This window comes from Festucalex cinctus, chromosome 15 (genome assembly GCF_051991245.1).
Source record: "Festucalex cinctus isolate MCC-2025b chromosome 15, RoL_Fcin_1.0, whole genome shotgun sequence".
Lineage (NCBI taxonomy): Eukaryota > Metazoa > Chordata > Actinopteri > Syngnathiformes > Syngnathidae > Festucalex > Festucalex cinctus.
Window position 1 is genome coordinate 27,344,464 of NC_135425.1, and position 22,792 is coordinate 27,367,255.

At 48.2% G+C, this 22,792-nt stretch overlaps 1 protein-coding gene across 1 annotated transcript in view; it reads right to left on the reverse strand.

The window, feature by feature from the left end:
- The window catches only part of LOC144002821 (uncharacterized), a 38,364-nt gene that overhangs the window by 12,173 nt on the left and 3,399 nt on the right, over positions 1–22,792 (reverse strand). Inside the window, exon 3 of the mRNA XM_077498395.1 lies at positions 16–22,731. Within this exon, the coding sequence (XP_077354521.1) occupies positions 16–22,731 (22,716 nt within the window). The remainder of the gene's footprint in view (positions 1–15; positions 22,732–22,792) is intronic.

Below are 22,792 nucleotides of genomic sequence, written 5' to 3' on the forward strand. Positions count from 1 at the left end.
TCTGTGGCCATGGACCTTGTGACCCCAGCGGTGGCCCGTGAGACCCCAGCGGTGGCCTGTATGATCCCAGCGGTGGCCCGTGTGACCCCAGCGGTGGCCGTGGTCTTTGAGACCTTCATATGCCGTCGTTGGAGATGTAGTTCTTAGAGAAGGGGATTTACTTGATCTTCCTGGAGGGAATGTTGTGGACCAAACAAGGTTTTTAGACAAACTGATGGTTGTAGCAGGTGATGAGACTGGAGAACTTTTGAGCGTTTGAGAGGGGGTTTCTGAAGGACTGGTTCTCTGGCCATGGACCTTGTGACCCAAGCGGTGACCAGTGTGACCCCAGCGGTGGCCCGTGTGACCCCAGCGGTGGCCGTGGTCTTTGAGACCTTCATATGCTGTCGTTGGAGATGTAGTGCTTAGAGAAGGGGATTTACTTGATCTTCCTGGAGGGAATGTAGTGGACCAAACAAGGTTTTGAGCCAAACTGATGCTTGTGGGCGATGAGACTGGAGAACTTTTGAACGTTTGAGAGGGTTTTTTTAAAGTACTGGTTCTGTGGCCATGGACCTTGTGACCCCAGCGGTTGCCCGTGAGACCCCAGCGGTGGCCTGTATGACCCCAGCGGTGGCCGTGGTCTTTGAGACCTTCATATGCCGTCGTTGGAGATGTAGTTCTTAGAGAAGGGGATTTACTTGATCTTCCTGGAGGGAATGTTGTGGACCAAACAAGGTTTTGAGCCAAACTGATGGTTGTAGCAAGTGATGAGACTGGAGAACTTTTGAACGTTTGAGAGGGGTTTTTTAAAGTACTGGTTCTGTGGCCATGGACCTTGTGACCCCAGCGGTGGCCCGTGTGACCCCAGCGGTGGCCGTGGTCTTTGAGACCTTCATATGCTGTCGTCGGAGATGTAGTGCTGAGAGAAGGGAATTCACTTGCTCTTCCTGGAGGGGATGTTGTGGACCAGACAAGATTTTCAGCCAAACTGCTGGTTGTTCTAAGTGATGAAACGGGAGAACTTGTGAGCGATTGAGAGGGGGTTTCTGAAGGACTGGTTCTGTGGCCATGGACCTTGTGACCCCAGCGGTGGCTCGTGTGACCCCAGCGGTGACCCGTGTGACCCCAGCGGTAGCCCGTGTGACCCCAGCGGTAGCCGTGGTCTTTGAGACCTTCAAATGCCGTCGTTGGAGATGTAGTTCTTAGAGAAGGGGATTCACTTGCTCTTCCTGGAGGGAATGTTGTGGACCAAACAAGGTTTTGAGCCAAACTAATGGTTGTTCCGGGTGATGAGACAGGAGAACTTGTGAAAGATTGAGAGGGGGTTTCTGAAGTACTGGTTCTGTGGCTATGGACCTTGTGACCCCAGCGGTGGCTCGTGTGACCCCAGCGGGGACCCGTGTGACCCCAGCGTGGACCCGTGTGACCCCAGCGGTGACCTGTGTGACCCCAGCGGTGGCCGTGGTCTTTGAGTCCTCCATATGCTGTCGTTGGAGATGTCGTGCTTAGAGAAGGGGATTCACTTGCTCTTCCTGGAGGGAATGTTATGGACCAAACAAGGTTTTGAGCCAAACTAATGGTTGTTCCGGGTGATGAGACAGGAGAACTTGTGAAAGAATGAGAGGGGGTTTCTGAAGTACTGGTTCTGTGGCTATGGACCTTGTGACCCCAGCGGTGGCTCGTGAGACCCCAACGGTGGCCTGTATGACCCCAGCGGTGACCCGTGTGACCCCAGCGGTGGCCGGTGTGACCCCAGCGGTGGATGTGGTCTTTGAGAACTTCATATGCTGTCGTTGGAGATGTAGTGCTGAGAGAAGGGGATTCACCTGCTCTTCCTGGAGGGGATGTTGTGGACCAGACAAGGTTTTGAGCCAAACTGATGGTTGTAGTGGGTGATGAGACTGGAGAACTTGTGAGCGATTGAGAGGCGGTTTCTGAAGGACTGGTTCTGTGGCCATGGATCTTGTGACCCCATCGGTGGCTCGTGTGACCCCAGCGGTGGCCCGTGTGACCCCAGCGGTGGCCCGTGTGACCCCAGCGGTGGCCCGTGTGACCCCAGTGGTGGCCGTGGTGTTTGAGTCCTCCATATGCTGTCGTTGGAGATGTCGTGCTTAGAGAAGGGGATTCACTTGCTCTTCCTGGAGGGAATGTTGTGGACCAAACAAGGTTTTGAGCCAAACTAATGGTTGTTCCGGGTGATGAGACAGGAGAACTTGTGAAAGATTGAGATGGGGTTTCTGAAGTACTGGTTCTGTGGCTATGGACCTTGTGACCCCAGCGGTGTCTCGTGAGACCCCAACGGTGGCCTGTATGACCCCAGCGGTGGCTCGTGTGACCCCAGCGGTGACCCGTGTGACCCCAGCGGTGGCCGGTGTGACCCCAGCGGTGGATGTGGTCTTTGAGAACTTCATATGCTGTCGTTGGAGATGTAGTGCTGAGAGAAGGGGATTCACCTGCTCTTCCTGGAGGGGATGTTGTGGACCAGACAAGGTTTTGAGCCAAACTGATGGTTGTAGTGGGTGATGAGACTGGAGAACTTGTGAGAGATTGAGAGGCGGTTTCTGAAGGACTGGTTCTGTGGCCATGGACCTTGTGACCCCATCGGTGGCTCGTGTGACCCCAGCGGTGGCCCGTGTGACCCCAGCGGTGGCCCGTGTGACCCCAGCGGTGGCCCGTGTGACCCCAGCGGTGGCCCGTGTGACCCCAGCGGTGGCCGTGGTCTTTGAGTCCTCCATATGCTGTCGTTGGAGATGTCGTGCTTAGAGAAGGAGATTCACTTGCTCTTCCTGGAGGGAATGTTGTGGACCAAACAAGGTTTTGAGCTAGACTGCTGGTTGCGCCAGGTGATGAGACTGGAGAACTTGTGAGCGATTGAGAGGGATTTTCTGAAGGACTGGCCCTATGGCCGTGTCCCATGATACCCCAGCGGTGGCCGTGGCCCCCGAGACCTTCATATGTTTTCGTTGGAGGACTGGTTAGATCAGGGGATACACTTCCTCTTCCAGGAGAGAATGTTGCGGACCAGACAAGGTTTTGCGCCAAACTGCTGGGTGCTGCGTGTGTTGAGACTGTTGTACTTGTGAGTAATTGGAAGGAAGTTTCTGAAGGACTACTCCTACGACCCCAGTGGCGGCCGTGGCCCTTGTAGCGCCCCCAGCGGTGGCCTTTGTATCGGTAACGCCCCCAGCGGTGGCCCTCGTAGCGGTAGCGGCGCCAGCGGTGGCCCTCGTAGCGGTAGCGGCCCCAGCGGTGGCCCTTGTAGCGGCCCCAGCGGTCGCCCTTGTAGCGGCCCCAGCGGTCGCCCTTGTAGCGGTAGCGGCCCCAGCGGTGGCCCTTGTTGCGGTAGCGCCCCCAGCGGTGGCCCATGTAGCGCCCCCAGCGGTGGCCCATGTAGCGCCCCCAGCGGTGGCCCATGTAGCGCCCCCAGCGGTGGCCCATGTAGCGCCCCCAGCGGTGGCCTTTGTTGCGGCCCCAGCGCCGGCCCCAACGGCAGCCCCAGCGCCGGCACTTGTGGCCGCCCCAGCGCCGGCACTTGTGGCCGCCCCAGCGCCGGCCCCAACGGCCATAACGCTGCCCACAATTGCGACCATATGGTGTCACTGGAGAAGTATTCAGAGAGGGGGCAGTAGTTATGGAATGGGATGTAGCGTCGATGGCAGGGAGTGAAGATGAACTACTCATTCTCTGTGACGAGACAGGAGTTGTATTAAGTGATTTGGGTGTTTCTGTCATTGGAGAGGTTATTGAAAAAGGCGATGTAGATTGGATTACAGTGGTTGGTGATTCTGGTGTTTCCTTCATTGCAGAAATCGATGTCTGAGATGTTAATGATCTAAGTGCAATCGCTGGAGACACACCAATGTTATTTCCAAAATCTCCCAACCATAGAAAAGTTTTCACAGGTGTTGCAGTCACTGGAGGAGGTTGAGTTTTGGCGGGTGTTGATGGAATTGACAAAGCACTTGTAGATGGGATTCCAGAGGTCGGAACCGGATGACTAGTCGTTTCGAACATTGTTCTTCCTGATGGAGCCGATGTTGGCGATGCAGAGAATATTGTCATTCCTGGATGTGTCGATGGCATCAGACCAATTGTTGCGGTCACTGTAGAAGTTGTCTTAAGTGATGAAGTCATTTTAGAAGATGTCTTTGGAATTTTGGAGGGAGACATCGTTGAAGCCAATGTATACGGGAATCCAGTGGTCACAGCCAGACCGCTGGTTGTGTCGAGTGTTGCCGTCTCTGCAGAGGCAGATGCTGAGGGAAGTGATACTCCCAGATAGGACGTAGACAGGCTTGCAGCAAATGAATCTGGAATACTAGCTGCACCAACTGTTGCTGTGATTGATGAAAATGTTCCAGGTGTTGCAGTTGGTACAAAAGTAGTTGATAGAGTTTGGGTGGTTCTTGAAGCTGTTCCAGAACTAACCATTCTGGTTTGATTCAGATGAGTGGTTGTTGCAGGTCTTCCTGCCACATCAGATGTAGTAGGAGCTTGGGAGAGAATTTTAGTCTGTAAAGATGTTGTAGACCCGACTGTGGTGGTAGGAGCAAGATCTGTGGACGACCCAAGAAACGCCGTTATTGAAACATTTTCTCCAAGTGTTGCAGTCCCTGGTGAAGGTTTCATTGGAGGCTGCGAGGGAGTTGTCATTGCTGACGCAGATGTTGTAGAAAGGATTACAGTGGGTGTAGTCAGACCAATGGTCACTTGAGAAGTCAGTGGAACATGGGGGATCATAGCTGAAGCAGACTTTGCAGACACAATTGAAGATGTTGGAGCCGGCTCACTGGTTTTGTGCGTGGCTGTCATTGCAGAAATTGTCCGGAGTGTTGTAGTCTTCAGAAAGGTTGGCGCTGGAGTTTGGTAGGGAGTTGTCGTAGCAGAAATTGATGTAGACGACACTGAAGTGGTCTGAGGCAGACTTCTCGTTTTAGGTGCTTCCGCCGGCATAGAAATAGATCTCTGAGCAGAAGCTGTCCCTGGAGACGTTTTAGTTGCCGCTTGTAAGGAAGTTTTCATTGCTGAAGTGGAAGTTGTTGAAAGGATGACAGTGGTTGGAGCCTGACTACTGGTTGTTTCGTGTGTTGAGGTCACTGTAAAAGCAGATGTCTGAGCTACAGAGGGAATTTCTGTTCCAGGATAGGATGTAGACAGCACTGCATTGAATGGAGACCCAATGGTTGTCCCAGGTGTTTCTGTCAGTGGAGAAGTTGTCCTTGGAAGTACTGTAGAGTGAATTTTTGTTCCCTGATGGGACACAGACAGGATTGCAGTGGATGGAGACAGCATACTGGTTGTTCCAAATGTAATTGTCCCAGGTGTTTCTGTCCCTGGAGATGTTGGAGCTTTGTAAGGAGTTGCCGCTGCTGCGGCAGATCTAAGCGGAACTGCAGTGCTCGGAACCAGACTCCTGCTCATTTCAAGTGTTGTCACTGCAAAAGTAGATGCCAGCCCTGCAAAGGGAATTTTAGTTCCCCGATGGTACACAGCCAGGATTGCAGTGGTTGGAGTTACACCAATGGTTATTCCGGGAGTTGCAGTCCCTGGTGAAGTTGTTGATGGAAATTTGGAGGGAGTTGTCACTAAAGTGGCTGTTGTTGAGAGGATTTCAGTTGTTGAAGCCGGAGTGCGAGTTGATTCGGATGGGGCCGTCACTCTATATTTCACACTCTGAGCTCCAACCGCTGCTAGCTTATAAGACGTAGACTGTACTTTAGTTTGTGTTGGAATATTGGTTGTTCCAAGTACTGCTGTCATTGGTGAAAATGTTCCAGGTGTAGCTGATATTGGAAAAAGAGCTGCCAGAGTTTGGGAGGAAATGGCGGGCTCTGAATACGTTTTAGACTTGATTGTTGTTGGAGTCAGAGTTCTGGTTGTTCCAAGTGCTGCTGTATTTGGAAGAGTTCCTGGTGATTCAGTCACTGTAGAAGTTGTAGTTTGCGCCTGGGAGGGCGCTGTCAAAATGGATATTCTAGACTGGATTTCTGTAGTTGGAGTCAGACTACTGGTTGTTTCAGGTGTTGCTGTTGTTGTAGAGGTATGCTTAGTAGGGGCAGAGAGAATTTTCATTCCCTGATTGGACATAGATAGGATTGCAGTTGATAGAGTCAGATCATTGGTCGTTTCAGTTGTTACCGTCCCTAGGGACGTTCTCACACGCGTTTCATTCCATGGAGAAATTGGCTTTGGAGCTTGGTAGAGAGTTGCCATTGCTGAACCCAATGTAGGCAGGATTGCAGCAGTTGAGGTAGGACTACCGCTTGTTTCGGTCACTGCAAAAGTAGATGTCAAAACTGTAGGCGGCTTTGTTCCATGATAAGAAGTAGACAAGGATGCAGTCGTTTGAGTCAATCCAATGGTTGTACCAATTGTTGTAGTCCCTAGAGAAATTGTCCAAGGTGTGGCAGTCACTATATAAGGAATAGAAGTCAGTGCTGGGGATGTAAATGTGATTCCTGATGAGGGTGTTGTGGACAGGATTGGAGTAGCTCCACCTGAAATAGTGGTATTGCCAAAAGCTGCCGTCACTACAGAAGTTGTTCCAAATGGCCACATCATTGGAAAAGTAGTTGTCTGAGCTTGGGATAGAGTTTTTGATCCAGAAGGGGATGTCAGCAGGTTTGCAGCAGTTGGATTAACCAGCTTTCTGGCTCCAAACGTTGCTGTGGCTACAGAAGTTACTCCATGTGTTGCTGACATTGAAGGAGTAGCTGTCCTAATTTGGGAGGTTGTTGGCATTCTTGAAATTGTCCAAGCTGGGTAGGGTATTGGGGTTGGCGTTGATGCAAGTGCAGTGCTTGGAGCAAGATTACTGGTTGTGTTAACTGCTGCTGACACTGCAGAAGTAGTCAGAGCCGAATAGGTATTTGTGGGGCCAGAAGCCAGATTACTAGTTGTAGCTATTGATGATAGTGTAGAAGTAGTAGTTTGTGCTGGAATTGCCCTTCCTGAAGGGGATGTTGAAGACATGATTGCAATGATTTGGGCAGGACTACTGGTTTTTCTAGGCGTTGTTGACACTGAAGAAGTAGTCCGAGCTGGGTAGGAAATTATGGTTCCTAAAAAAGGTGGTGTTGACCTGACTGTGGCGGCTGGCACCTCAGTACTGGTCTTTCCAAGTGTTGCTATTAATTGAGAAGTTCTTTCAAGTGTTGCCGACACTGGAGAAGTTGTTCCAGTTGTATCAGTGACTGGCGTAGTCGTCGGAGTTTGGGAGGGAATTGCAGATCCTAAAAATAATTTGGGCTGGATTGAAATTGGTGGTGCTGTACTAATTGTTCCAACCGTTGTAGTTGATGTGATTTTTGGTACAGGACTTGTGGTTGGATCAGAACTGGTCATGGTGGTCAATGAAGTGGTTGTGGGCATCGTATTTGTAGAAAGTGTAGTTGAGGCTACACCAGTTGTGGATCCACTAGCTGTCATCAGAGTAGGAGTGGTTTCAAGCACAGGACTTGTGGTTGAATCCAAAATAGTGACAGTAGCTGTAGAAAGTGTAATTGAGGTTGCAGCAGTTGTGGCTACAGAAATAGATGAGGTCAAAGCAGAGGTGGCTGTGGGTACAGAAGTTGTGGTTGGTGAAAGAGTCATATATGAAGTTGGACTTGTGGGTGCAACAATAGATTTAGTAGAGATGGTTGTGGGCATTTGGGCTGTGGCAGGAGTGGGAAACGCAGTAGACATTTTAGCTTGTGAAGGTGCTACGGTGGTTGTGGATAGATGACTTTTACTTTGAGGTAGATTGGTCATGTTAAGAGGTGGACCGTTTGTGGTCATTGCAGTTGGAAGAATTTTCATTGAAAGTGTCATAGTGGCTGCAGCAGTTGCAGTAGTGGAGGTGGCTGTGGGTACAGGACTTGGAAAAGAAGCCTTCATTGTAGGAGATGTAGTAAGCATAGTAGTAGTTGGAGGCAGAGTGGTCTTTGTGGTAGGCACAGGAGGGCTTTTTGGCAGTGCAGTCATGGTGAGAGAAGTAGTTGTGGCAAAAGGAATTTTCATTGGTACAGCAGACGTAGTCGCGGGAGAGGTGCTTGTGGGTAAATATCTGAGTGTAAAGGACAGTGGATTTTTGGTTACAACAAGAGGAGAAGTTGTAAAAGAGGTGGTTGTCTGTATTGTAGATGGAGCAAGAGTAGGCTTTGTGCTAGGCACAGTAGTGGTTGTGGACATTTGAGCAATTTTTCTCAAAGCAGAGGTTGTTGGCGCATAGCTTGTGGTTTGTGAGACTGAGATATTGGCCTGTGAAGTTGTGGGTACAGAAGTAGATGAGAGTGCAGCAAAGTTAGTTATAGGCGGAGGATTAGTGCTCGTTTTAGAAAGTGGAGTTAAAGCTGTAGTAGTGTTGGATTCAGTGGTAGTTGAATTCAAAGTACAAGTTGTGGATTGAGAACTTGTGGTGTAAGGAGTGGTTATTGTAGGAGATGAGGGGGCTGTTGACACTGCAGTAGTCATGGTCAAAGATGTAGGTGTAATAAAAACAGGTTTCATTATAAGTACAGGAGAAGTTGTGGTGGTTGCGGGTGCAGGACTTGTGGTTGGAGAGACAGGCATAGGGGAAGACCATGTGGGTACAGCAGGAGTAGGAAATTTAGTTGTGGTTGCAGCAAGAGTGGATTTTGTGGATGTAGAACGTATTGTAGTGGCTGCAGCAGATGTCGTTCCAGTAGAAGAGGTGGTTGTGGGTACAGCACTTGTTGGAGCACGAATGGTCAGCGTGGGTGTAGAAAGTATTGTAGTGACTGCAGAAGATGTGGTACCAGTAATAGAGGTGGTTGTGGATCTATTACTTGTGGTTGGAAATCCAGCCATTGGGGAAGATGTAGTCGTGGTTTCAATAGGAGATGTGGTTGTGGGTTTGCTTTCAGTGGTAGTTGGAGAAATGGTGGATGCAGTGGCCAGTGAAGTTGTTGGTACAACAGGAGATGAGTTCTTTGAGGTGGTTGTTAGCATCAGAGGCATGGTTAAAGTAGGTGTGGTCATTGGTTCTGCAGTCAGCATGGTCAAAGGAATGGTTTTGACCATTTGAGTGGTTTCTGTTGATGGAGCTCGGATTGTTTTTGTTAAAGGCCTATTGGCTGAAGTGTAAGCGGTCCTTGTGGTAGGTGAGGAGGTGGTTGTTTGCGTCGCAGTTGTCAAGAGTGTAGTTGAGGTCACAGGAGTGGCAGTTCCAGAAGTAAATGAGATCAGAATAGAGTTAGTTGTGGATACACGACTTGTGGTTGGAAGGATTGTTGAGACAAATGGAGTTGTGGGTACAGCAGTTGACACTACAGAAGTGGATGTTGTCATATTTGAAGCAGGAGTAGTCATTGTGGTAGGAATAGTAGTGGTTGGGGGCATTTGAGCAAATGTGCCTAAAATAGAAGTTGTTTGTACAGAACTTGCAATTTGTGAGACTGAAATATTAGCCTGCGAAGTTGTGGGTACAGCAGAAGATGAAATTGTAGCAGAGTTTATTATAGGCATCAGAGTTGTATGAGAATGAGTGCTCATCGTTTTAAAAAGTGTAGTTGAAGCTGGAGCAATTGTGGTTTCAGTGTTAGTTGACGTCAAAGTACTAGTGGTTGTGTGAGCAGGAGTGGTCATCATAGATGAGACTGTTTGAGTAAGAGTAGGCTTTGTGGTAAGTGTAGGTGGGGGTTTTGGCACTGCAGTCGTGGTCAAAGATGTAGTTGTGGCAAAAGCAGTACTGATGGGTACAGTAGAAGTTGCAGTCGTAGGAGAGGTGGCATTGAGTATATGAGCTGTGATTGGAAGGAATTTTGTCAAGGCTAGTGAAGTTGTGGTTACACCATGAGGAGAGATGGAGGTGGATACTGGCATTGTAGAGGAGGCAAGAGTAATCTTTGCGGTAGACACAGTAGCTGCTGGGGGCAATTTAGCAGTTGTGCTCAAAGCAGACGTTGTTGCTACAGAACTTGTAGTTTGTGAGACTGAAATAGTGTCCCGTGAAGTTGTGGGTCCAGCAGTTGAGGTCGTAGCAGAGTTAGTTATGGGTTTTGTATGAGGATGAGTGGTCATCGTAGAATGCGTAGTTGAAGCTGTAGCAGTGTTGGTTTCAGTGGTAGGTGAAGTCAAAGTAGAATTGGTTTTGGACAAACGACTTGTGGTTTGAGCAGGAGTGGTCATCGTAGGAGATGTGGTGGTTGACAACACCGCAGTTTGTGTGATAAAAAAAGGTTTCATTGTAGGTACAGCCGAAGTTGCGGTGGTTGTGGGTACAGGACTTGTGGTTGGAGAAACAGCCATAGGGGAAGATGGAACTGTGGGTACAGCAGGAAATGTGACTGTGGGAACCTTAGTTGTGGTTGCAGCAAGAGTAGTCATTGTGGATGTAAAATGTGTTGCAGTGGCTGCAGCAGATGTAGTTCCAGTCGGAGACATGGTTGTGGGTATAGGACTTGTTGGAGGAACAGTGGTCTTTGTGGTAGAATGACGGATGGTTATTGCAGTAGAAACTGGTGTAAGCAATGCAGAAGATGTTGTGGCTGAGGTGCCTGTGGTTAAAGTCGGTGTGTTGATTGTAGAACGTGTAGTGGTAGATGAAATCAGAGTAGAGGTTGTTGTCGGTAAAGTAATTGTGGTTGGAGTCGCTTTTGTAGTGGCCAGAGAAGCGGTCAATAGAACAGGAAATGAGGTCCTTGAGGTGGTTGTTAGGATGTTAGTTGTGGTTGAAGGAGGCGTAGTCAGCAGCGGAACTGCAGTCATCAAGCTCAAAGGTAAGATTTTGACCAATTGAGGAGCTTTTGTTGAAGTAGCTGGGAGGCTTTTTGGTAAAGGACTTATGACTGGAGCATAAGTGGTCAATGGGGTAGGAGACGAGGTGGCTGTTGTCATCATGGTTATAAAGAGTGTGGTTGAGGCCGCAGTAGCAACAGTTCCAGAAGTAGAAGTTGTTGCGAGGACAGACGTGATGGGAAGAATTGTTAAGGCAGGTGGAGTTGTGCGTACAGCAGATGTTCCAGAGGTGGTTGTGGGAATTGCAATTGCAGCAAGAGTAGTCTTTGTGGTAGGTGCAGGAGGGTTTGTGGACACTGCAAATGTCTTTTGTGAGAAGGCTGGGTCTGTTTTAAGTTCAGGACTTGTGGTTGGAGAGGTTGAAGTTTTGGCCTGTGCAGCTGTGAGGAGTACAACAAATAAGTTCATAGGCATGTTTGGAGTCCTCATTTTGGATGTAGAATGTGCTGTAGTGGCCACAGCCATTGCAGTTCCAGTAGTAGAGGTGGTCAGCATCGGACTTGTGATTGGAGAGATTGTAGGAATGACAGGTCGAGTTATGGGTACAGTACTAGATGTAGTTTGGAAAGGGACTGAGGTGGTTGTGGAGTCAGTACTTATGGTTGGAGCAGAATTGGTCAATGTGGTAGAAGATGAGCTGGTTGTGGGCGGCATAGTTATAGGAGGAGGAGGAGCGGTCATCATAGTTTTATAAAGTGTAGTTGAGGCTGCAGCAGTTGTGGGTTCAGTATTAGCTGAGGACAGAATAGAGGTTGTTGTGGCCACAAGACTTGTGGTTGGAGAGACACTCGTAAAGGAGGGTGGTGGTGTGGGTAAATCAGATGTGGTTGTGGGAATGCGAGTTGTGGGTGGCACAAGAGTTTCCATTGTAGTTGCAGAAAGCGTAGTGGCCGCAGCGGTTGCGTTTCTAGAAGTAATGGTGGTTGTGTGTACAGGACTGGTGGTTGGAGAGATAATCGTGGCTGGGGGAGTCGTGGGCATCATAGTAGGACGATCAGGAGTGGTCATCGGATTTGAAAAAAGTGTAGCTGAGGCTGCAGCATTTGTAGACGTAGACGTGGTCTTGGCTAGAGGACTTGCAATGGAGGCCATTGTTGTTATAGGAGCTGTCGAAAGCGTAGTTGAGACAGAAAATTCAGCCTCTGTAGTAGGTGAAATCAGAGTAATGGTGGTTGTAGGCATTGTAGTTGAAGTAGGAGTGGTTGTTGGCACTGTAGTCAATTCAGGAATGGTTGATATTGTTTTTGAAGAAGTCGGGGTGTTTTTTGGTACAGAACGTGTGCTTGGACCAGAGGTGGTAATGATGGTAGGAGATGAGGTTGTTGCGTGCACCATAGTTGTAGAAGATATAGTCAAGGCAGAAGAGCTGTTTGTCGGTACTGGGATTGTGGTTGGAAGGCCCATCATAGAGGTCGGTGGAGTTGTGGGTACAGCAGGAGATGAGGACGTTGTAGAGGTAGTTGCTGGCATTGTCTTTGGCGCGAGAGTAATCTCTGTGGTAGGCACAGAAGGGGTTGTGGACTCTTTAGCATATGTGGTCGGAGCAGAGGTTGTTATGACCCATGCAGGAGAAATTGTGGTTTGAGCAGAGTTTGATGTGGTTTGTGTCAGGCCTGGAATGGTTGCGGGTTCGTGTCTTGTGGATATAGAAACTAATGTATTTGCCTCTACAGTTGAGTGTACAAGAGGAGATGAGGTCTTGGAAGAGGTCCTTGGGGGCATCATAGTTGCAGTTGGAGCAGGAATGATCAAAGTTATAGGATGTGTAATTGAAGCCCCTGCAGTTGTGGTTTCAGTAGTAGTTGATGTCAAAGTAGAGGTAGCCGTGGGTAAAGGATTTGTGATTGAAGCAGGACTGCTGATCATGGTAGGGGACAAGGTCAGCTCTGCAGTAGTCCTGGCCAAAAACGTAATTGGGATGATAGCAGGCATCATTGTGTTTATATCAGAAGTAGAGGTCAAAGAGGTTGTTGTAGACAACATTGTTGTGTTTGGAACATGAGCAGTCATTGTGGTTGTATTAGTCTGAGCAGGAGTGGTCACTGTAGTATTAGTTGATGTAGGCGTAGTGGGCACTACAGTAGATGTGGTCAAAGCAGAGCTTGGGACGAATCGAGGAGATGTTACAATTGCAGAAGTTATGTTTGGAGCAGATATTGATGTGGTTTGTGAACGGGCCCGTTTTGTCCTTGGTTTAAGACTTGTGGTTGGAGAGACTGAAGTAATGGCATGTGCAGGTGTGGGTACAATACTAGACATCATAGCAAATGTAGTTGTGGACATCATAGGTGTGGTAGAAGTGGTTTTGGTTGCTGTAGTGGATTTGGACAAAGCAGAAATTGATGTAACCAAAGAGCAAGAAGTTGTGGTTGGAGCAGAGGTTGATGTTAATGAAGGGCCAGATGGGTTTGTGGGTTCAGGACTTATGGTTGGTAATGCTGAAGTAGCAGCCTGTGCAGTTGTAGGTACGGCTCTAAATGAGGGTCTAGCAGAGGTAGTTGTGGGCATCATGGGTATGGTTAGTCCAAGAGTTATTGTGGTTGTATTAGTAGAGGGGCTTGTGGGTACAGGATTTGTGGTTGCAGATACTGTGTAAGTGGCTGGTCGAGTTGTGGGTGCAGCAGTAGATGTTGCAGCAGAGGTACTTTTGGGTATTGCTGTACTGGCTGGAGCAAGAACTGCCATTGCGGTTTTAGAAGACATCATAGTGGAATGCGTCAAAGTGGCCGCAGCAACTGTGGTTCCAGTAGGAGAGGCGGTTCCAAGTACAGAACTTGTGGTTTGAGTGATAGTGGTTGGTGCAGCAGTAGTTGTCGCAGCAGAGGTGGTTGTGAGCCTTGTTGGAGCAAGAGTTGTAATTGTGGTTTTAGAAACTGTTGTAGTGGCTGCAGCAACTGTGGTTCCAGTAGGAGATGCGGTTCTAAGTACAGAACTTGTAGCTTGAGTGATAGTGGTTGGTGGAGTTGTGAGTGCAGCAGTAGGTGTCGCAGCAGAGGTGGTTGTGAGCCTTGTTGGAGCAAGAGTTGTGATTGTGGTTTTAGAAACTGTTGTCGTGGCCGCAGCAAATATGGTTCCACGGCTTATGGTTGGAGAGATTGGAAAAGTGGCTGGTAGAGTTGTGGATACCACACTCGATGTTGCAGGAGAGGTGGTTTTGGCCACATTAGTTGTGGTATAAGGCATGCTTGTGGAGACAGTAGTCAAGGTTGCAGTTAGTGCAGGGGTTGAGAGGGTTGTGGATGTAGCACTAGCGGTTGGAGCAGAAATGGTCAGCGTGTCAGATGAGCTTGTTGGCATATTTGTAGAATGTGTAGATGTGGCTGCAGCAGTAGTAGTCTTAGTTATATCTGAGGTCAAAATATAGGCAATTGAGGGTAAATGACTAGCAGTTGGAGCGAGACCAGACAGTTTAGTAGGAGATGAAGTGCTGGTCAACACTGCATTAGTATAAGATTTAGTTGTGACAAAGGCAAGCGTCATCTTGGGTACAGCAGAAGTTGAGATTGTAGTTGACACAATACTTGTGGTTGGAGTGAAAGTTGAGGTACTTTGTGAAGAGGCCGAGATTGTTGTGGGTACAGTATTTGTGGCTGAATCCAAACTGGTCATGGTGGTTGTTTCAGTGGTTACTGAAGTCATAGAGGTTGGGCTTTTTGTTGGAAAGACAGCCGTCGAGACAGTTTGAGTTGTGGGTACAGCAGGAGATGAGGTTGTGTGCATGGCAGTTGTGTTTGGAGCAATCGATGCCATCGTCGTCATGGTTATATCACGTGTGCGAATGCCCACAGCGGTTGTGGCTATAACTTGAGATGTGGTTGTGGGTAGATTACTTGTGGTTTGAGAAATTGTAGAACTTGGAGTTGTGGGGACTACAGGAGATGTGGTCAGGGGAGAGGATGTTGTGAGCAATGTGGGAGTAGTAGCAGAGATTGATGTGGTGTGTAAGAGGGCTGCACTGACTGTAGGTTCGGAACTTGTGGTTGGAAACTGTGGCACAGTGGCCTGTACAGTTGTTGGTACAACAATAGATGAGGTCATAGAAGAGGTGTCTGTGTACATAGCAGTTATGGTTGGAGCAGGATTAATCATTTTAGTTGTAGAAAGTATAGTTGAGGCTGTTGAAGTTGTGGTCCCGGTCATATTTATGTTTGTGGTTGTAGAGAGCATCATACTGGCTGCAGCACTTGTGGTTCGAATCATAGGGGAGGTTGTGTGTACACGATTTGTGGCTGGAGATGATGTAGTTGATGCCACAGCAGTAGCTGATGCCAAAGCAAAGGTCCTTGTGTGCGTTTTAGTATTTATGATAGGAGTGGTTGTGGAACCAACAGTAGAGGTCATTGTGGTTTGCAAAGGGCGTAAGGTGGTTGTGGGTTCAGGGCTTGTGGTTGGAGGAGAACTGCTTATGGTTGATGAAGTTGTCGGTACTGCAGTACTCATGGTCAAAGCAAAGATTGTGAACAATTCAGGAAAGGTTGATGTAATCATTGAAAGTCCTGGGATTGTTTTCAGTACAGGACTTGTGGTTGGAGCAGTAGTTACCATGATAGGAGATGAGGTAATTGAGGCTATTGTGGTTTGACCAAAATTAATCTTTGTGTTAGGCCCTCGAGGGGTTGTAGCCACTGCCGTACATGTGACCAATGCAGTAGATTTTATGGCTGGAGAAGACATTGATGTGGTTTGTGAAAGGGTCTGCTTTGTTGTTGGTTTAGGACTTGTGGTTAGAGAGACTGAAGTAACTGCAGGTACAAAAGCAGATGCCCTAGTAGTGGTAGCTTGAGGCATCATAGGTGTGGTCAATGTATTTGTGGGTACTGCAGCAGATTTGGTCAAAGCAGAAGAAGGAGTGACCAAAGAGGGAGAAGTTGTGGTTGGAGCAGACCCTGAAGTAGTTGGGGAGAAGGCCTGCTTTGTTGTTTGTTTATGACTTGTGGTCAAATAGCCTAAAGTAATATTCTGTGGAGATGCAGATGCAGCTAGAATAGGTAAGGTCATAGCAGAAGTAGTTGTAGTTATAGCCAAAGTTGTCATTGTGGTTGCAGTAGTTGTGGATCCTGTAATAGAGGATTTGGGTATAGGGCTTGCGGTTGATGAGATAGTAGCAGGAACTAGAGTTATGGGTACAGCACTGGATGTCACAACTGAGGTGGTCATAGGCATTATAACTGTGGTGGAAGGAGTGGTTGTGGGAATTGCAGTAGAGGTTGATGTGGTTTGTGAAGGAGCAGAGGTGGCTCTGAGTACAGGACTTGTGGTGGGAGATGAAGCCATAATGGTAATAGATGCACTGGTTGGGGGCATTGTAGTAGGAGCAGGAGTGGTCCTCGTGGAAGGAGACGAGTTGGTTGTCATCACAGAAGTGGTTGTTTTCAAAGCTTGAGTTGTGAAAAAAGAACCAATCATTGTGGTTTCAGCAGATGTGATCAGAGCAGAGGTGGTTGTGGGTACAGTAGCTGTGATAGAGACTGTTGTAAAGGTGGGAGGAGTTATTGTTACAGAGCCAGATGTGCTTGTGGGTGCGGGAATTGTGGCTGGAGAGATGAGCAGAGCTCTAGGTTTACTTATGGCTACAGTGTGAGAGGCTGTAGCTGAAGGTATTGTAGTTGGTGCAAGAGCTTTTGTGATAGAAGCAGGGGCGACAGTGGATACTGCAGTAGATATGGGTGTGACTAATGCAGAAGTTGTAGTTGGGATGAAGGAAGCCGAGGTGGTTGTGGACACAGGATTAGTGATTGGGAAGACTGCAATAATGGCCTGTGAAGATGAAGGTACAGCAGTAGATGAAGCAGTGGTAGTTGGGATTGCAGCAAGAGTTGTCATTTTGGGAGTAGTATGTGTCATAGTGGCAGCAGCAGTTGCAGCTCCAATAGTGGAGGCTCTTATGGGTACAGGAGTTGGGGTTAGAACAACAGTGGTGACAATGGCTGTGGATCCTGTCGTTGGGAGTGCAGAAATTTGGGTTTTGGTGGTAGTTGAAGTCAAGGTAGTGGTTGCTTTGGGTAAAGGAGTTGTGGTTGGAGAGATTTTTGTGGCCTGTGGTATTGTGGTTACAACGGGAGATGAAGTCATTGAAAAGGTAGTTGTGGGTATCATAGCTGTTCTTGAAGCAGGAGTGGGAGTTGGCACTGCAGTCGTGGGGGTCAAAGAAATAGCTGCTGTGACCCATTCAGGAGGTGTTGATCTTGAAGGAGTTGGGGTGGTTTTCAGTACAGTACTTGTGGTTGAAGTAGAAGTGGTCATGGCGGGAGGAGATGAGGTGATTGTGGGCATCACAGTATAAGAAAGTTTACTTGATGGCACAGCAGTTGTGGTTCCAGTAGATGTTGGGGTAAGAGTACTATGGGTTGTGGGTGTAGCACTTGTGATTGGAAAGACAGTGGCAGAGGTAGTTGGGGTTTTGGGTAAAGTGGGATACATGATTGTGGGCATTGTAGTTGTGGTTGGCACAAATACTGCCCTTGTGTTAGTCGAAGCTGCCGTAGTGACCGCGGCAGTTGTGGGCACAGGACTTGTAGTTTGAGCAGAACTTGTCATCACAATGAAGGATTTGCTGGTTGTGGGCATCACAGTCACAGAAAGTCTCTCTGTTGTAAAATTTGCATTATTGGCTGCACCAGTGCTTCTAGGAGTCAAGAAGGTTTTGGTTAGAGAAGGATCAGTCTTTGTGATAGGAGCGGCACTGGATGTGGGCACTGTAGCAGTAGTCAAGGTGGAGGTTGCTGGCAATGGGGTCGTCATGGACACTCCAGTAGCTGATAAAGCAGAGGTTATTGTGACCAATGCAGATGAAGTTGTGACTGATGTAGTCAGTGACTGGGCTGAGGTGATTGTGGACATCGTAGTTGTGCTTGAAGCAGGAGTGCTTTTTGGCACTGCAGTCGTGGTAGTGTTTGAAATTGTGACCAAGTCACTAGTAGTTGAGCTGGATCTTGGAGTTGGGTCGGTTCTTGGTACAGTACTTGTGGTCGGAACATAAGGGGTCATTGTGGAAGGAGAGGAAGTGGTTGTGGTCATCGTAGTTGTAGAAAGTTCAATTGAGGCTGCAGTGAGGGTTGATGTCATAGAGCTGGTTGTGAGTGACTGAGTTGTGGTTGGAGCAATAGTGGTCATTGTGGTAGGAGATGAGGTGGTTGTCAGCAAAGCGAGAGTTGTCAAAGATGCGTTAAATTCAGGTATCATCATGGATACAGCAGAGGTTGAGATTGTGGCAGAGCTGGTCATGGGTACAATAACCATGGTTGGAGCAATGTTTGTCTCTGTGGTAGAAGTGGTAGTTCTGCTTACTGGCATAGTTGGTGAAGCAAAGATTGGTGCAACCAATGCAGGAACAGATGGAGTTGGAGTGGCTCTTGAAGGGGCTGAGGAGGCTACGGGCACAGTGCTTGTGGTTGGAGAGACCATAATAGTGGCTTGTGAAGATGTGGGTACAGCAGTAGATGAAGTCATCGCAGAGCTCTTTGTGATTGTAGCAAGGGTTGTCATTTTGGTAGTAGAAAGTTTCATAGTGGCAGCAGCAGTTGTGATTCCACTAGGGGAGGCTCTCGTAGGCACATGAGTTGGGGTTAGAGCCAGCATAGGTACAGTGGTAGTAGAAGCTGTAGTTGGGATTGTATACATTTTGGTTTCAGTGGTCGTTGAAGTAAAGGTGGTTTTGTGTAAGGGAGCTGTGGTTGGTGACACTGTTGCCGCCTGTGGTATTCTGATTACAACAGGGGATGAAGTCATAGTAGAGGTGGTTGTAGATGTCATAGTTTTCCTTGAAACAGCAATGGTAGTTGGGACTGCAGTTGTGCTGGTCAAAGTAAAGACTGTTGTCACCAATTCACGAGGTGTTGATTTTGGGGTGGTTTTCTGTACAGCACTTGTGGTTGAAACAGAAGTGGGCATGGTGGGAGGAGATGAAGTGATTGTGGGCAATGTGGTGTAAGAAAGTTTGCTTGAGGCTGCGGCAGTTGTGTTTTCAGTAGATGTTAAGATAAGCGTAGAGTTTGTTGTGGGTGCATGACTTGAATGTGTAATTGTTGAAGTAGGAAGGCTTGGCGGCACTGCAGTCGTTATAGTCCATGCAGTGGTCGCAGCCAACACAGGATTAGCAGCAGTACATGGAGGTTGAGGAGCTTCAGGAAAAGTTGGTGGTGTTGTGTCTGAAAACTGTCTCATCGGGGTCATCATAGGAGATGAGGTGATTGTTGGCACTGCCGCAGTTGTGGTCAAAGATACAACTGAAACAAAAGCAGGCATCATGGATACAGCAGAAATTGAAGTTCTATTGGGGCTGGTTGTGGGTACAAAAGTTCTGTTTGAAGCAATGATTGCATTTGTGGCAGAAGCAGGGGTGGTTGCAGGTGCGGCAGCAGTTATTGTCAAACCAAAAACTGACATGACTAATGCAGGGAAAGTTGTGTTGATGGAGGTGGTTGCGGGCAAATTACTTGTGGTTGGAGTAGAGCTGGTCATCGTGATCGATGAGCTGGTTATGGGCATCACAGTACTTGTGATCAAAGACACAGTTGAGGCAGCAGGGTTTGTTGCTACTGCAGTAGAAATTGGTTTGACCAGTGCAGGAGAAGTTCGGGTTAGAGTGGAGCTTGATGTGGGTTGTGTCGCGCCTGAGGTGGTTGTAGCTACAGGAATTATGGCGGGTGAATGTGTAATTTTGACCTGTGGTGATGTGGGTAGAGCAGTAGATGCGGTTGACGCAGAGGTCGTTGTGATTGGAGCAAGAGTTGTCATTTTGGGAACCATAGTGACTGCAACAGTTTGTGCTCCAATAGAGGAAGTTGTAACGGGGACATGACTTGTAGTTACAGCCAGAGTAGTCATTGTTGTTGTAGAAAGCGTAGTAGAAGCTGCAGCAGCTGCAGCTTCAGTCATAGGTGAAATTAAAGTAGAGGTGGTTGTGGTTACAATCCTCAGGGTAGAAGCAGGCGTGGTCGTGGATACTGCAGCAGTCAACGCAGAGATTGGTGTGACCAAATTGGAAGAAGCTGGGCTTGGTGCAGTTTGTGAAGGGGACAAAATGGTTGTGGATATAGGACTTGTGTTTGGAGCCAGAGTGGTCTCTGTGGATGTTGAAAGTGTGGTTGAGACTGCAGAAATTTTGGTTGCAGTAGGAAAGTATTTGTCAAGTAGTGAAGTCAAAGTAGATGTGCTTTGGGGTGAAGTTGTTGTGGATGGGGAGGCAGTTTTGACGTGTGGCGTGGGCACAATAGGAGATGAGCTCCAAGAGATGGTTGTGGGCATCATAATTGTTGAAGTAGGAAGGCTTGTCGGCACTGCAGTCCTTGTAGTCCATGCAGCGGTCGCAGCCAACACAGGATTAGTAGCAGCACATGGAGGTTGAGACACTTCAGGCAAAGTTGGTGACGTTCTCATGGTCATCATAGGAGATGAGGTGGTTGTTGGCACTGCCGCAGTTGTGGTCAGAGATGTGCCAAAAGCAGGCATTGCGGGTAGAGCAGAAGTTGAGCGAATAGAGCCGGTTGTGGGCATAACAGTTGTGGTTAGAGAAAAAGTTGTCTTTGCGGCCATGGATACTATAGTAGGCGCTGTCAAAGCAGAGATTGGTATTTCCAATGCAGGAGTTCTGACTGGAATGGAGACTATTGTTGCTTGTGAGAGGACTGAAGTGTTGGTGGGTAAACTCGTGGTAAGTGCCAGAGTGGTCATCATAGTTGTAGGAATACTTGAAGCTGCATAAATGTCTGTGTCAGTTGAATTCAGAGGCGAGGTGGTTTTAGGTGAAGGTGTTTTGGTTGGAGAGACAGTTCTGGCCTGTGGTGTTATGGGTACAACAGGAGATGAAGTGGATGGGCGCATTGCGGTTGTGTTTGAAGGAGTGGTTGTTTGCACTGCGGTCATGGCGGTTGTCCAATTAAAGGCTGCTGTGACCAATTCAGGAGAGGTTGATCTGGACCTTGAAAGAATTTGGGTAGGTTCTGGTACAGGACTGGTAGTTGGAGATGAAGTGGTCATAGAAGGAGATAAAGTGCTTGTGGGCATCGCAATTTTGGTTTCAGGGGGGGTTGACGTCAAAGTAGAGCTGATTGTGAGTGATAGAGTTGTGGTTGGAGTCGTACTGGTCATTGTGGCAGGAAAAGAGTTTGTTCTTGGCACTGCAGCAGGTGTGGTCAAAGATGTAGCAGACGTTGAGGTCATAGGAGAGCTGGTTGTGGGTACAATAAATTTGGTTGGTGCAAAAGTTCTTGTGGTAAAAGAGGTGGCGGTTGTGGTTGCTGGCATAGTTGCTGCAGCAACGACGGGCGTGACCAGTGCAGTAGCAGTTGGATTGGCGGTTGATGTGGTTTGTAAAAAGGCTGAGCTGCTTGTGGGTACAAGTCTTGTGGTTGGTGAGTCTGTAGAAGTGGCCTGTGGATATGTCTGTACAGCAGTAGAGGAGGTTCTAGTGGAGGTCGTTTTGATTGGAACGAGAGTTGTCATTTTGGTAGCCGTAGAGGCGGCAGAAGTTGGTGCTTCAATAGAGGTTGTAATTGGGACATGACTTGTGGTTACAGCCAGAGTGGTTATGGTGGTTGTAGAAAGCTTAGTTGAAGCTGCAGCAACTGCGGCTTCAGTCATAGGTGAAGTTAAAGTAGAGGTGGCCGTGGATACAATCCTTGGGGTAGAAGCAGGAGTGGTCGTGGATACTGCAGTAGTCAAAGCAGATATTGGTGGGACCAAATTGGAAGAAGTTGTGCTTGGTGCAGTTTGTGAACGGGATGAAGTGGTTGTGGGTATAGGAGCCAGACTGGTCTCTGTGGATGTAGAAAGTGTGGTTGAGACTGCAGATATTTTGGTTGCAGTAGTAAAATATTTGTCAAGTAGTAGTGAAGTCAAAGTAGGGGTGCTTTTGGGTGAAGATGATGTGGATGGAGAGGCTGTTTTGACCTGTGGTGTTGTGGACACAACAGGAGATGAGCTCCAAAAGATGGTTTTGGGCATCGTAATTGTTGAAGTCGGAGACGCTGGCGCTGCAGTCTTGGTCAATGATAAGTTTGTTGTGATCAATTCAGGAGTTAATGGTTTTGCTTGAGGAGCTGGGGAATATATGGTTGTAGAGGAAGTTGGCCTTACAGGTAAAGCAGGAGATGATGTAACATGGATGGTTGTAAGCGTTGCTCTAGGAACTGCAGTCAATGTGGACAATAAAAAGGTTGGTGTGATCACTGAAGGAGCAGTTGGGGTTTGAGGAGGGCCTGATGTGGTTTTAGGCACAAAACTTGTGGTTGGTGAGGCAGCTGTAGAGAGAGGTTGATTTGTGTGTACAACAGGAGATGATGCAGTTGGAGCAAGAGTTGTCTTTCTGGTAGAAGCAGAGGGATTTGTGGCTTCTGGGGTTCTGGGTACAGGACTTGTGGTTGAAGAGACTGACATTTTGGCCACAGCATTTGATAGTACATCAGTAGGCGAGGTTATAGCTGCAGCAGCAGCTGTGCCTCCAGGAGTCGAGGTAGTTTGAGTAGAGGTGGTTTTTGTGGGAAGAGCAACACTGGATGTTGGCATTGCAGTAGTTGTCAAGGAGACCGTTGCAGGCAACGCTGGATTCATCGCTGCATAGTGCACTTCCGTAGTTCTTGCCAGACTTTGTGGCGTTGTGTCTGAACGTGGTTTTGTCGTCGACACAGGCAAGCCAGGCAAACGTTCAGAGGCAGGAGTTTGGGAAGTTGTTGCAGCACAGGGTTTTACACTTGTGGCACTAACTGTACTTGACCGAGCTGGCGCAAGACCACCAGGTGCGTCCTCTGTGTTATCCTCATTAAATGGACCTGAGGGAATATCATCATAACCCCACATTTCAAAGATGGCAGAGTCCCTAGAAGACACTGCTGTTGCAGCAGTGGTACTGCACTGTGGTCCCGCTGTGGTTGCTTGATGGTCACAGTCCACCTCGTCCTGCACAGATCTTGGCTTAACTTTGTGTGGCCTTTGAGTATCCGTGTGGTTGCAAGCTGCCATCGTAGTGGACATTTCCCCCATTAAGTCAAAATAAATTTCCACCATGGAATCCTGCCAAGAAAACAAAAAGCCATTAAAAGTTATGTGAGGCCTTGCCAAGTGTGGATCTTGT